A 15109-nucleotide genomic window follows, 5' to 3' on the forward strand; every position below is an offset into this window, starting at 1 on the left:
GAAGTTGATAGCTTAAATAAATTCAAGGCAGAACTAGACAAACATTTGGAACAAATGGATTGGTGAAATAGGAAGGTGTTTTTTTTTTTTTTTTTTTGGCTGATGCTGTATAAGCTTGCTTTCTTGCACCATATGCCTCTACTAATGTTAATACCCAGAATAATGGAGTCACTGGTTAAAGAAGCAATATCATCTAGACAAGACTACAGTAATAATTCAGACGGATTCAGACTTTTGATACTGTTGCACATTTAAGATTACTGTACAAATTAGAGCAGTATGGTATTAAGGGCAAGTTGCTAGAATGGATAAGAGTGTGATTGAGTGGGAGAAGGCATAGATTGGTAATCAATGGATGCTGCTCTTCGTGAACTGATGTTATTAGTGCAGTACTCTAGGGTTCTGTGTTGGGCCCTGTTGTTTTGTTTATTTATCAATGATAATTATGAAGGTATATCAGGCTTAATGTCCAAGTATGCAAATGATGCAAAGTTTGGCAGGGTTGTTAATAAGAGTAATGGCAGTGTGCTACTACAACAGGATCTAGAAAAGTTGGGCAGATGGGCTGAGAAGTGGAAACTGAAGTTTAATATTGACAAATGCAAAGTAATTGGGTAGAGGTAACTCCAGAGAAATGTACTAACTCTGTGGTACTACACTTAGGATGGTAGAAAATGAAAAAGACCTGGGAGTAGTTGTGCAGTCAGATATGAAGTTTTTTGAACAGTGCAGACAGGCTTCCAGAGCAGGTCGTGGTATATTGATAATGATATACAGGAATTTTGCTAGTAGTAGGGAAAAGGAGGCAATATCCTTTTGTATAAGGCAATGGTCAAGCCATGCTTTGAGTACTGTGTACAGGTCTGAAGTTTTCATTTCAGGAAGGATGTAGAGTTGCTTGAGTGAGAATAGAGAAGGGCAACATGATTGGTGAGGGGAAACAAGGGCTTAAGTTCTGCAAATTGCAGTGTTTGCAGACTAGGCACCTGTGAGGTGATCTTTTTAAAGTGCATTAGGCCTTTGATATGGGTGGCAGGTTCAATTCTAATGGGATTCTTCTGCTTGCTAAAAATTACGAACCTGTAGGGGCATATATTCAAATTGAGGGAAGACAGTTCTAGAATAAATGTGCAGAAATTTGCCTTTAGCCAGCAGGTAGTTGATTGCTGGAACAAACATTTATCTGTCGTTGTGGAAGTTGATAGCTTAAATAAATTCAAGGAGGGACTGGACAAACTTTTAGAGGAAATGATTATGTTAAATTTTTATTTATTTATTTATTTGTTTTGACTGATGGTTCATAAATAACTTCATACACTTGCTTTCTTGCATCACAGTGCCTCTACTACTACTACCTCTGGCCTTAAGACAATTTAGGCAGTTAGAAAGCATGAGTTAAGGATTAAAGGCATTACTGGTCCGCAATGAAGTCGTGCTAGTCAATATGCTTTCCATAGCCAGTCAGCAGATTAAGTTGTATTCCCAACATGGATAATAGCCTCTGGTCAACCTGTGTTGTGGTTCCCCTTTACTCGCAAGCAGTCATCTGTTTTTCAGAGAAGTGAGTGATCCACGCCTTTCAACAGATTTCTTCGTATATTTTTACATTGTCACAATAGATGAATATCTGATAGATTCCATTTTTGGAGAGTATTCAAAGAACTAGTGACAGTAAAAACATCGTGGGAGGGGGAGCATTAGGGCAACTAAGATGTTAAATCAACTTTCCGAAGATGAAATGGCAGATTTTGAAACTGCGTCGAGACCTTCACTGTTAAAAAAAATGTTCCAAAATATAATGCCATACAGACAATTTTAAAAAAATAATAATAAAAATAATTTGCAATATTTGTACCATGGTCTTAATTTAGCTGGTGTACATGCTGCATCAATAACGTCTGGAATGATAAATTTTTTTTGGCGGTGTTCAAAGAATATTTATTTTACTTTTTTTTTTTTTTTGTACCACTAGTCGGGAAATTGTAATGAATACTTTTAAAATTTCACTTAAAGGGCATACGGACACAAGATAGTCATCCAAAGATCGAGCTATAAAATCTTTGTTCTTGTAAATAAAAAAAAGTCATGATGTCGTAATTAATATTGAAGGTACTTCTGCAAATGCAAAAGCTATCAGTATTGCTCAAAGTCTGCTTGTATAAATGGACTATCCATTTTTATGCAGATTGGCTGTATGGAATAATATTCTTCATAATATTATATTGACTGTGTAAATAAACCATTGCAAGCTAAAAGCTCTGCATATGTAACTCTTAACAATTAATACCAGGGTCTTGAGCTGGATATCATAATTCTTCTCTTTCTTGGTGATTCCTTTCTACTTCTGACTCTTGTTTTCTCTGTCTCTCTCTCTCTCTCTCTCTCTCTCTCTCAAGGTAATTCAGAAACTTTTTTTTTTGGCTGGTGTAGCATAAGTCTCAGGCTTCCTTGCACAATATGGCTAATAATAATAAGCAGGTTGATTTAAAAAAAAAAAAAAAAAAAAAATCTCCAAAAAATACAGGAAAGTGAATGTAATGACACTTTACGAACCTTCAGATGATTTCAATTTATCTGCTAGCAAACAACAATTTTGTATTGAAACTAAATACATTTCGAATGTTCTTATCAATGATTTAAACACTAGATTTGAAAAACTGAATACTATTTCTTCAGATTTTGATTTTCTATTTGGAACTTCACTCACATGGATTGCTTAACCAGCACTTCAAATTTATCAAATTTGTTTACTATACTCCTTGCACTGGTGTACATGCAAGTATACATGCACCTGTTCTTACTCTCAGTTACTCTAATAGCTCATGTATTTACTTGTTTCATGACCCCGAACAGTTCCTGAAATCCCCAGCAACTAGCTTTCTGGACTGCTGCTCATTTCAATAGAAGCACATTAATTAATAAAGAAATTAGTGAAGAAATTAGATGCCAACTCTGATGGGCATTTATGAGAGTTTGAGGTGTAGGGTAAATGCCCTCGAGGAAATTAATATGAGGGGCTCATCAAGCTGTCAGCTGCCCAGCTCAACACCAGAGCTCACTCCTCTGCATCAGTAACACAGCAGCAATCTCAAAGGCAGAATGCGCTGGTCCCACAGAAACTAGTTATTGTCAGTGACTCTGTTGTCAGGGTACCGGGGAATATATTATGCAAAAAGGATAGGTGGAACAGGACTTCAGATATGTCTGCCAGAGGCAAAAGTTGAGGACGTTGTGTAGGGCAGATATCTTTTAAGGGCACAAAAGGTGATATTGTTGTACCCATTGGCATTAATGACGTTAAGAGTAAGATATCTGCAGATTTACTTAACAAGTACAGGTCAATGCTGAAAAAAAGCCGCAAGTTAGGGTTAAATTTGAAAGTGTCTGTAATTCTTCCCAGACATGATAGGAGGGAGTATATGATGAGTGCCTTGTCAATCACTTCGGCCCTGGAGAGATTGTGCAAGACTCACGGGGTAGAATTTTTTTAGCATGTTCTGTGCTTGCTAACAAAAGAGACTGCTTCTACAGGGATGGGATACACTTAAATAGAAAGGGTGGAACAATATTTGCTGATGCTATCAAGCCAGTGTTAGTTGGGTCGGAAAACTGCTAGATTGGGGAGATTCACAGATTAAAAGATTAACTTTAGCTGCAGACAGAGGCAAAAGTGATTCTTGCACTGCTTCTATTGTAATGAGCAGCAGTCTAGAGAGCAAGTTGCTGGGGACTTCAAGAGCTGCTGGGTGTCATCATGGAACAAGTAAATACATGGCCTGTGTTAGGGTAACTAAGAGTAAGAAAAAGTTGTTGTTGTTATTTGGTTTTTAGTAGCATTATCAACTAAGGCCATATTGCTCCAGGTGGATATGCGGTGGTCATTCCCCGACCTTTCCATATCTTCTGTATTTGGTGGTCACGGGCTCGAACCCCTGTCTAATCAAGAAGCGTGTACTACACACTGCTGCTCCTGCCCATCAGGCTACAGAGGCACTGCCAATTAAGAAAAAGTGCATGTATATTTGCATGTACACTAATGCATATAGTAAATAAATTGACAAATTTGAAGTATTGATCAAGACAACAAAGGTAGATAACGTTGGGATATCAGAGACATGGTGTCACACAGATATAAGCAGTGCAGAATAGGAATTTGGGGAGTACAGTGTACAGAAAGGAAGATAAGGTAGGAAGGGAGGAGGGGTTATGCTGTTAGTTAAGAAACACCCAAGATATAAGGAAGTGCATCCAGTTGACATGGGTGGACAATGCAATGTTGAGCCTGTTTGGTATGACATAAACACTGGGAAAGGGAAAATGTGAGTAGGAGTAAGTTATATTGCTGCTTAAGCTTGCATCATTTTGCTGCTACTAATACTACACAGGTTGAATTCCGTGAGGCCTGAGCCATCTGCAAAAATTTGCTGCTAAGTGGTCAAGCGTGTGAATGCCTAAGCACACAAATTTGAGTGAATCATGGTTAAAGCTCATGTGATTGCTAAATATGGTTGGTAATTATATTCATTGATTGCCACCTCTCAGCCCAATCTCAGCCCATTGATTGCCACCTCTCAGCCCAATATGCAGTACAATCTGACTGATTGAGATGTATAAGGCCTTGAATGGTTTGAGATTGCTTATTGCTAATGGGATTCTTCCTCATGCTCAGAATAATCGCCTGAGGGGGCATAAATTCAAATTGAGGAAAGACAGTTGTAGGATAGATGTGCAGAAGTTTGCCTTTAGCCAGCAGGTGGTTGATTGTGGGACCAAACTTCCATCTGTCATTGTAGTTGAGAGCTTAAATAGATTCAAGACAGAACTAGACAAACATTTGGAGTTAGCAGATAGGTGAAATGGGAAGGGTTTTTTTTTTTTTTTTTTGGCTGATGCTGTAAGATGCAAGAAATGATGTATGATGCAAGAAAGCTCACTTTCTTGCATCATACGCCTGTGCTAATGCTAAACAGCATTGTTAACTCCGCTGACCTAGTGGTTATCCTGGAGTATAAGTATCCATGAGAAATACACCAAATGGTGTAAGCACTGAATCACACTTTGACACCAACAATTTTATAGGTGTGTGAATGGGCAGAAAATTCACAGGTTAGTGAAATTATGAGACAGTTGCTAAGCCTTTCAAGAAACATGGAATCAACAGTGTCTTTGATGGTACTGAAGATGGCACACTCTTTGATAAATACATAAATGTTTAGACCCTAACATCATTAATGATAATTTTTTGACATTCTATGTTAGGTGTATACTTTGTTCTCTACTCACATTTTGTTTAGTAAGCAATTGGAAATTTGTGTTTCTAATATGTACTATAAAATATTTTTTTCCCAAAATTTGCTTTCTAAAATGTGGGTGCATCTTATCTCCAGAAAATATGGCCATCTCTCACTATAGTAACTGTATTCACATGAACTGCACAATTGTTTCGTTGTTCTGCTGCATCCTGTTTATCCTTCATAGCATATAATCCTTTTTAAGACCAGAAGAAAGCTTATCAAGGCTTTCTTAGCAGATTGACCTCTAAATACCCATTTGTGTATACATAAATAATACAGACACCATATGAACTACTATACGAGAATCAAAGTTGCCAATTCACCCTCTCCACGAGCTGTCTGTGTAGCATTATTGCTTTAGTGCAGCTATAAGTGACTTTGTTTGCAACTTTATACCCCAACTTGTACAAGGTATACACTTGAGTTTTTAACCCAGTTAACCTTGAGTCATTTTTAAGAGTCTGTTCTAGTGTCTGCATTTGTTTTACTCTATTTGTATATGAAACTTCTTACGCAAAAATTTCTTTGCAAATTAAGCACTAATTGGTAGTTCTCCCATAAAAATCCAAAGCCTGTGGGAGCCAGGCTTTGGATTTGGAGTTACAGAATACTGTGAAAATATGTCAACAAGAAGAAAAAATATTCTTGAAAAATGCAAGTAAAGGATGGTTGTTATCCATGGATTTGAACTATTTTGATATTTATTCATAGTCGATCATAGACAGAAATAGTGGTATCTTTTTGGTATTTACTAAAAGTGTTTTTCTTAGAAGTATGTATTAATAGAAATGAAATAAATGTGAATTTTAGGAAGAAGAGTACTCTCTCAATTTGAACACCATGCATTCCTCAGAAAAGGGGTTCTCTCTCTCTCTCTCTCTCTCTCTCTCTCTCTCTCTCTCTCTCTCTCTCTCTCTCTCTCTCTCTCTCTCTCTCTCTCTCAGGGTAACTCAGAATTTTTTTTTTTTTTTTTTTTTGGCTGGTGCAGCAAAAGCCTCGGCTTCCTTGTACCATATGGCTAATTGTAATAATAATAATATGACTAATGACGCTGATAAGTACAATGAACAGTTGTGCAGAGAAATAGAATGTCTTGTAATGGGAAATTTTAACTTTCCAGATATCGACTGGAACTTGTGGATTGGTCACTCACATGCTAGCAAGACTTTTGTGGATTTATTGGAGGATTGTTTTCTACAGCAACATATTCAAGGGGCAACCAGAGGGATTAATACCCTTGATCTGATTATCAACAGCGATTATTCATGCATTAAGAATTTGCAGATAAAGGACCCACTAGGTGACAGTGATCACAGTTTACTGATGTGGAATTTACTTAAAGATGTAACTACCATCAAGAGTAAAGGGAAGGTATTTTGTTTTCGTAAAGGTGACTACAGTGGTCTCAGACAGTTTTTAAATTCTCTACAGTGGGATGAACTGATGTTACTAATGGTGAATTCTAAATGGGAAGCCTTCAGGGACTTAATCTTGGAGGCTACTGGCTTTTCATACCAACTAAGAAATACTATTCAATACTACTACTACTATAAAATACTACTAAATACTACTACGAAATACTACTAAATGGATGCTGGATGAATTAATGAGGCTCGTGGCAGAGAATAAAAATGCATGGTATGCATATAAATTATCTGGCAACACAGAAGCTTATGGCAATTAAAAGCTAGTCTGTTATCAAGTCAGAAAGGAAATTAGGCAGGTGAAGACAGATTACAATAAATCATTGGCAAAGTATGCAAAGAAAAATATCCAAGAGTTCTTCGTTATTTAAACTCTAGAAGGAAGGGGGATGAATCAGATTGGTCCACTTAACATAGATGGTTTGACTATTGATGTTCCTACTCAAGTAGCTGATAAACTGAATGAGTATTTTGCTTCTACATTCACACATCCAGAGTTATTCAAAGAGAGGAATACCAGAAGTTTATCACACTCTAACAGGGAGCTGAATGATTTTGTAATAACTGAGAGCAAAGTGGAGAAGAAATTGTTGAAGTTAATCATAAAAAAATGACATTGTACAGAAATTTAAGTCCGGAGTCAGCAGGAACTTATATGTTCTCAATCTACTCATAGTCCTAGAATACTATAGGTTTTTAATACTTTTTGTATTTGGTGTCACCATATATAAAAAAAAAAATCCATAAGGAAGATGGATCAGTGTGTAGAAGCAATTATTTGAAGAAAGTTGACTTACTCACACTTCTAAGGCTAAAGATCTAACAGAAAATAGTAAATGGAAGTTTTATTGACCAGGAGCACTGATTTGTACTTATCATACCGACCTTATAAACCTACTTTGTATATAACAGCTGTGGATGATGATGATCACCATCAGAGCCGAATTTAAATTGTTGCAGTCCTAAGCTACAATATGTGAGGCCCTTCACCAGATCATCCTGACAATATTAAAAAAAGAATTTCTAAGATGGATTGAGACCCCTTGTAATATGAGGTCCTAAGGTGTAGCTTGTTTAGCTTATTGTGCAAAGCTGGCCCTGATGATCATGTGCATTTTTTGCATGCACAAAAAAAATACGAACTAGAGGGTTCATTTACAGACATTGGATGCTGGTGCCTGATGGCCTTAGTTGCATTTTTGAAAATTAGACAAACAGATCTTAGGATTTGTGCATAATTTTTTGACTGCTTTAAAAAAATGGAATTCTCATTTGTATCTTTTCTATATTGTATATTTTATTTTATATTTTACTGCAGTACTTTTGATTAATAGCATATCATTTGTTAGTGATTCATACTAAGGACCTTATATATAATATTATTTTTTAAAATAATAATTGAGTTTCATATATTGAGTTTCTTATACTAATAGTTTTTTAAACACTTAGTTATTTGGCATGTTTTCCATGTATTATTTATGTAAAATATAACTATTTATTTCTAGGTTTTGCTGGTACTCCAGGTTATTTATCTCCTGAAGTTTTAAAGAAAGATCCGTATGGAAAGCCAGTTGACATATGGGCTTGTGGTAAGACTGTCACTGAATATATCAGTAATTTTAACTTTAATAAACGATATGAACCAAGACATTATTATTATGTGGTTAAGAAAAGTTTTAATAAAATGTATTTTAATCATCATCATCATCATCCATTTTCAATCCACTGCAAGATGAAGCCCTCTCCAGCAACTTTCCAGTTCCTTCTGTTTTGAGCACTGGCCATCCATTTACTACCCAAAAACTCATGAATTTCATCTATCCATCTCTGCCTTTGTCTTCCAGGTTTTGTTCTAGCTCCTCTTGGGTACCATTTTGTTATTTTCTTAGTCCATCTGTCATCATGCCTTCGAGCTATGTGTCCTACCCAAGACCATTTTAGTTCTTTAGTTTTGATAAGAATGTCCTTTACTTGAGTTTGCTGCCTAATCCATGTGTTTCTCTTCTTATCTGACAGTCTGATTCCCAATATAATTCGTTCCATTCTTCGCTGTGTACTTCTCAGCTTCTCTTCCATTCTTTTGGTGAGTGCACAAGTTTCACTTCCATAAGTCATGGTGGGGAGTATACATTGGTTCATTATTTTATGTTTCAGACAAACTGGGATATTGCTCTTCAGTATTTATATTTCCTAAATGCTATCCATCCAAAATTTATTCTTCTCTTGACTTCCAGCCATTTATCATTATTACAGCTAATAACTTGTCCCAGATAAGTATATGACTCCACCTTTTCAATTACTGCTCCTTCAATCATTATTTCTCTTTCTGTGGCATACTTGTTCATCATTACTTTTGTTTTAGCCATATTCATCTTTAGTCCAAAATCCTTACTAACTGTGCATAACTGATTAAGATTTTCCTCTAATTCTTTGGGATCGTGGCTTATGACCACAATGTCATCTGCAAATCGTAAATGGTTTAGGTACTCTCCATTCATATTGACTCCTTTCTGCGACCAGTCTAATCTTCTGAAAGCTTCCTCAAGGGCAACAGTAAACAGCTTCGGAGATATCGTGTTTCCTTGTTGAACTCCTTTCTCAATTTTAATAATTGAGTCTAATTATTAACAAAGTCTAATAAAGGAGGTAGTACTCTCATATATTTTCTTCAAAATCATAATATATGGGGTATCTATGCCTTGTCTTTCCAGTGCCCGAAACATTGCCTTATGCTGTATGGAGTCAAATGCCTTTTCATAATCCACAAATGCCAGGCATAATGGTGTTTTATATTCATTTGCTTTCTCCATTAGCTGTGATATTACGTGAAGGTGATCCATAGTTGAGAATCCTGTCCTAAAGCCAGCTTGCTCTTTCGGTTAGTTCTCATCAAGTATTCTTTCTAATCTGTTAGTAATGACCCTTGTGAACAACTTGTAGATGTGGGATAACAAGCTAATTGGTCTATAATTTCCAATTTCTGATTTATCTCCTTTCTTATACAGCAAAACTATGATTGCATTATTCCACTGCTTAGGTGTCACACCTTTTGTAATGCACTTTGTGAAGAGCCTTGCCAGTTTTTGTGTTATGTCTCTTCCTCCCAATTTTAACAACTCTACAGTAACTTTATCTTCCCCCAGGGCTTTCTGATTCTTCAATGCATGTTCTACCTCATCAGGAAGAATATCGGGTATGTTGTATGTGTTGCTACTTTGCAATCCATCTTCCCCACTGCTGGCATCATTCCCTCGTTCCTTGTATAATTCTCTATAGTAGTCTTCTGCTATTTGAATTATGCCTTCTCTGCTGTTTATAAGTACACCATCGCTATTCTTCAGTTTCAGTATCATTTGTCTTTCTGTATTACTGCTCATGGCTGCTGATTTAAATCCTTTGTTTTCCCTTAATGTTTGTTCTACTTTTCTTGTGTTAAATCTTTCTAATGTCTCTTTCTAAATGGCTTTGCATAACTCAGTATACTCAATTTTCTCCCTGTCAGTGTTTTTCTTGCTCTTCATTTGTCGTCTTCGGTTCATCATGACAAGTGTTTCTGACTAATTTTTTCTTCTTTGGATTTCTTTTTACCTATAGGTTTCTAGGCCTTTATCACTTTCAGAAAGTTGTAGTATTCCTCGTCGATATCTTGGTCCTGAGCAGTCTGCAGAAGCTCAAACTTGTTCTTAAGTTCCAGTACATACTGCTTTTTCTCCTCCTCTGTTATCTCAAAGACCTTTGTATTATTTACTTGAGTCAATTTTTTCCTTTCCTTTCCTACATCTATATCAAGTGTACATCTTACCATTCTGTGATCACTTCCAACATTTACCTTGTTCAGGACGGTAACATCATTCACAATATATCTTCTGTTAGTGAGGATGAAGTCGATTTTATTAGTTGTTAATCCATTTGGACTCTTCCATGTCCACTTTCTGTTCACCCTTTTCTTGAAAAAAGTGTTCATTACTGACAGTCCTTGAGATTCTGCAAATTCCACAAGTCTTTCACCTCTTTTATTTCTTTCACCAATTCCAAAATTTTCTACAGTTCCTCTTTCTGCCCTGTTTTGCCTTTATCCAACCTTAGCTTTGAAATCCCCCATAATAATAGTGTAGTGGGTTTTCTGCTCATCTAGAGGACTCTCACTTTTGGTGTACATTTCTTCAACCTCTTCATCATCATGGCTCGATGTTGGTGCATAAATCATTATAATCTTTAGCTTGTACCTCTTAGAAATCTTGAGTATTAGTCTTCACACCCTTGGTGATGTACTTTTGAATTCCAAAATGTTGTTTTTAAAATCTTTATGGATCAGAAACCCAACTCCACCTTCACTCCTATCACTGTTTCCATTGGTTTACAGCAGATTTCCACTTGATAAACTTATAAGTGATTCATTTCTTCTTCTTGTTTCAGCCAAACCGATGATATTCCAATTCACATTTTCTAATTCCTTTTTCCGCTCTAATATCCTGTCTTCACCGATGAGTGATCTTACGTTATAACAGGCCAAGTTCAGTTTCCGTGCATGGCAGCCTGGTCGTACCCAGAGATTCTTAGCACCCTCTGCTTCCACTCTGATCCTCTCGCTGCTGTAAGAGCGAGAGTGAAAGCTGCTGGGGACTGAGGGCCATTTCTTTTGTTGTGCTGTCATATGCTGGAGGGTTTGGTCTTTTCCTCTTTACACTGAACAGGCGTCGTGAAGAGAACCACTCTACACGTTCGTTGCCACCTAAGTGATGTAACAGGGCTCACCATCAAGAAGGTGTGCATGAGTGGATTTTAGGGAGGCAGGCCAACCGGACTTCTCCTAAATCTTCTGTAATAGAGAGATATTGGATCCATCAGTGTTTTAGGCTGTGTGTCTGATAACACACAGGATACCTGTTCACCTCTAAGCCCCCCCTTATTAAAATGTATTTTAATAGGTGTCCTAATTAAATCAAAATTTATTTTATCAAAAGAAAAAAAAATTAACATATGACTCTACCCAATAAAAAGCATTCTGTTATTGATAAAAGTAGATAATCTTCTTTAAAAAGACTATATCCAGAATATCCAGAGCAGATGCAATCTTTAAAAATCCATCCAGGTATTCATAACATGGGTCCTCAACATTTTTGTGGACTGTACACCCAAAATCATTAGTTTTGAAACATCACTGTATAACCGCAGATGTAATTGATGTTTTGAATATCAGAACATCACTATATCTGTTTATCTTGAACCTTGTGCAAGTACCAACCTATTTACTCTCTCTCTCTCTCTCTCTCTCTCTCTCTCTCTCTCTCTCTCTCTCTCTCTCTCTCTCTCTCTCTGTTCATCTGAATATAATCTATCTAGAACTGGTACATTCAGAGTAGTGTGATAGTTGGCCCTAGGAGAACTGCTGGTACCTACTTCACTCTGAATAGACTATACACACCATATGCAACTTTCTATTTATTGTTGTGAAGGGCATCATCTACCTCTTCCACTTTAAATACACAAGAAGAAGGGACGACATACCTCCTCTTGACAGTTTATTCCAAGACCTCATGTGGGGTCTGCAAAGGAAACTACAGAGCAAAATTCTGTTCAGACTCCCCACTAAAGATCCAAAGGAAGCTTCTCCCATCTCAACAGAGAATGGAATAATACAGGTTACCTCTTCACTGTCGGTGAAGGTTCCATAATCTTCAACATGCAAACTTACAAAGAAACTACATAAATGCAGTGCATCCCTTTATATCTTGAAAAAGAAAAAAGTGAGTGTAAAAGAAACTGTATAAATATATTACACTGTGCACAGATTGTCTTAATGTTTTAACATATTTTCTCCTATATTTGAATTACCTTTATTTTTGTAATTCTCATATATAGAATATAAATAGATGTCTATATTTTGAAAATGTAATTGCTGTTGGTGTTTAAATAATAATAATAATAAAAAAAGCAAGATTTTATTATATTTTTTAGGTATTGTTTTTTTAAAGTTAAATTTGGATTCAAATACAAAATTAATTTCATCTGTCTTTACATAATCTTAAAATTTGATTGCAATTAAAAGGCTTTTGAAGGAATCTAATATCTAACATAGTCTCCCCACCTGCTGTACCCCTCTGTGTTAACTGTATATTTAAACAGTTTTTTTCCTGTCTTTCCATGGTCATCAAAGAGACACCCAAAATTTGATTTGTATATGCAGTCCATTAACTCCACTAGATTTAGACCACCAGCAGTCTAGCTTCAGGAACAGATTTGTAGAAAGAACAGGCTTCTTATTAATGAACAACTGCAACTGCTGTGTGCTGTTTTAAAGGTTGTGGGAGAGAAAAATGGAATCCATGAAGAAAAACCCTTTTTATTTGATGTCATATTTGTTCCAATGTTATTGGAACTTTAGCCCAAATAAATGTAACACCTCTTCAACAGCCTAATCACTATTTTGAAATACCTCCTCAACCTCAACTTCATTATTAGTTTTACTAAAAGCATATGTGCCATTTTTTTCAGAGCTTTATTTTGTGAATAGAATTTTTATTGAAAAGGTATGCTTACTTTGCAGAGCAAAGTAAGCATACCTTTTCAATAAAAATTCTATTCACAAAGTTAGAAGAGTCTCTCTCTCTCTCATCACTGAATTATGATCACCTACCTAATACCACATTGGGCTACTATTTGTCTAGGCATTAACTCCAGTAGATGTCTGAAGATGTCCGGTAGGTATCTGCAGCCATGCTGCCTGCAAGACTTTTCACAGAATAGATGACAATTGTGTATCCATACACCTCACTTCCCATTCCAAAACATCCCATGGGCATTCAATTGGATTGAAGTGAGGCCAATCAAGATGGGTGATATCTTCACTTCACGTCATGCAGTGGTTAAAGCGTTCCTTGAACCACTGCATGGTGTGGGCCTGATGATGCAACATATTATTTTTTTGGAAGATCCTGTTTCTGCCTGGAAAAAAATGCATTGTGGCAGGATGCACATAGTTTTCTAAGGGCTACCAGTAAACCACACCAGTGAAACATTGGTTCATACACACCACGAGTCATAGTTCTTGCCAAAAAAAAATCCCTCATATTAAGCAACCACTGCCTCTTACCTGATTGTGGGCATTGTGTACAATGGGTTCATGGGCTTGTGTTGCTTGTGCCACATATGAATGCATCCATTGGTGTGTTGCTCCAGGTATTTGAGCTCATCCAACCAGCACACTCATTTCCTATAGTGTCCAACCACCCTCGGGACGGCCCACCCCTGACTTCCATAACAACAACAGATGGAAACCTTTTACTGTAATCAACCACCCACTTGCTTCCACATATCTATCCTACTGGTAGGCAAATCTATCCGTTTGGAAGGCAAACTTCCACATATCTATCCTACAGCATCCTTCTTCAACTTGAATTTATGCCCTCTATGTGTATAGTCTCAGCAAGTGGAAGAATGTCATTAACATTCAGCTTATGCAAACCATTCAAGGCTTTAAACTCAGTCAGATCACTGTAATTTGCAGAATCAAAGCTTTTCCAGGTAAGAAAACCCTTTTGTTCCTTTCACAAATCTGGTTGCCATTCTCTGCACCCATTCCAACGTCTACATCCTTCCTAAAGTGGGGCCTCCAGACCTGTATACAGTATTCAAGATGTGGCCTAACCATGGCCTTATACAAAGGGATAATCGTCTCTTTATCCCTGCTGGCAAAGTTTCGAATAACATTGACAAAACCTTATGAGCTGTCCTGGCAGCATGTCTGCACCACTGCTCAGAGAATTTCTTGTCAGACTGCACAATTACCCCCATGTCTTTTTCATTCTCCACTACCCTGAGTGTAATACCACACAGTTGATAAGTTACTCTGGGGTTACTGCTACCAATGTGTAGTACCTTTCATTTGTTAATGTTAAAATTCCTCTGCCATTTCTCAGTCCATCGACACAATTCTCTAGATCTTGTTGCAGTAGCTGACCCTGAAGACTGTCGTTAACCACCTTGCCAACCTTTGTGTAATCTGCAAACTTAGATATTAAGCCTAATATGCATTCATCAATATCATTGATAAATATTGTAAACAACAGCAGACTCACCAGTGAACAAATGTTTTTGTGTAGTTCCAGGGGAACTACACTGATAACATTTGGCCACAAAGAACAGTGAACATCGATAACCACTCTCTGTCTTTATCCACTTAACCATCCTTCTTAACCATCATCCATGCTCTTAATGCCCCATTGCTCTAGTTTGTACAGCATTCTTTTATGTGCAACAGTATTTAAAGCCTTCCTGAAATCCACGTATATGATATAAAAATCATTTTTTGCATCCACTTTCTTGGTCACTGTATCATAGTAACCTATCATCGTAGTAATTATACTGCAATCATTTTGTGATTGCAGTATA

At 36.8% G+C, this 15109-nt stretch overlaps 1 protein-coding gene across 6 annotated transcripts in view; it reads left to right on the plus strand.

The window, feature by feature from the left end:
* Positions 1 to 15109, plus strand: part of LOC150083775 (calcium/calmodulin-dependent protein kinase type II alpha chain) — a 740997-nt gene that overhangs the window by 319634 nt on the left and 406254 nt on the right. For all 6 annotated transcript variants that reach the window (XM_090378214.1, XM_090378218.1, XM_090378216.1 and 3 more), the window contains exon 8: positions 8224 to 8307. In XM_090378214.1, the coding sequence (XP_090234340.1) occupies positions 8224 to 8307 (84 nt within the window). The remainder of the gene's footprint in view (positions 1 to 8223; positions 8308 to 15109) is intronic.

This window comes from Mastigoproctus giganteus, chromosome 7 (assembly GCF_048544385.1).
Source record: "Mastigoproctus giganteus isolate SK-2022 chromosome 7, ASM4854438v1, whole genome shotgun sequence".
Lineage (NCBI taxonomy): Eukaryota > Metazoa > Arthropoda > Arachnida > Uropygi > Thelyphonidae > Mastigoproctus > Mastigoproctus giganteus.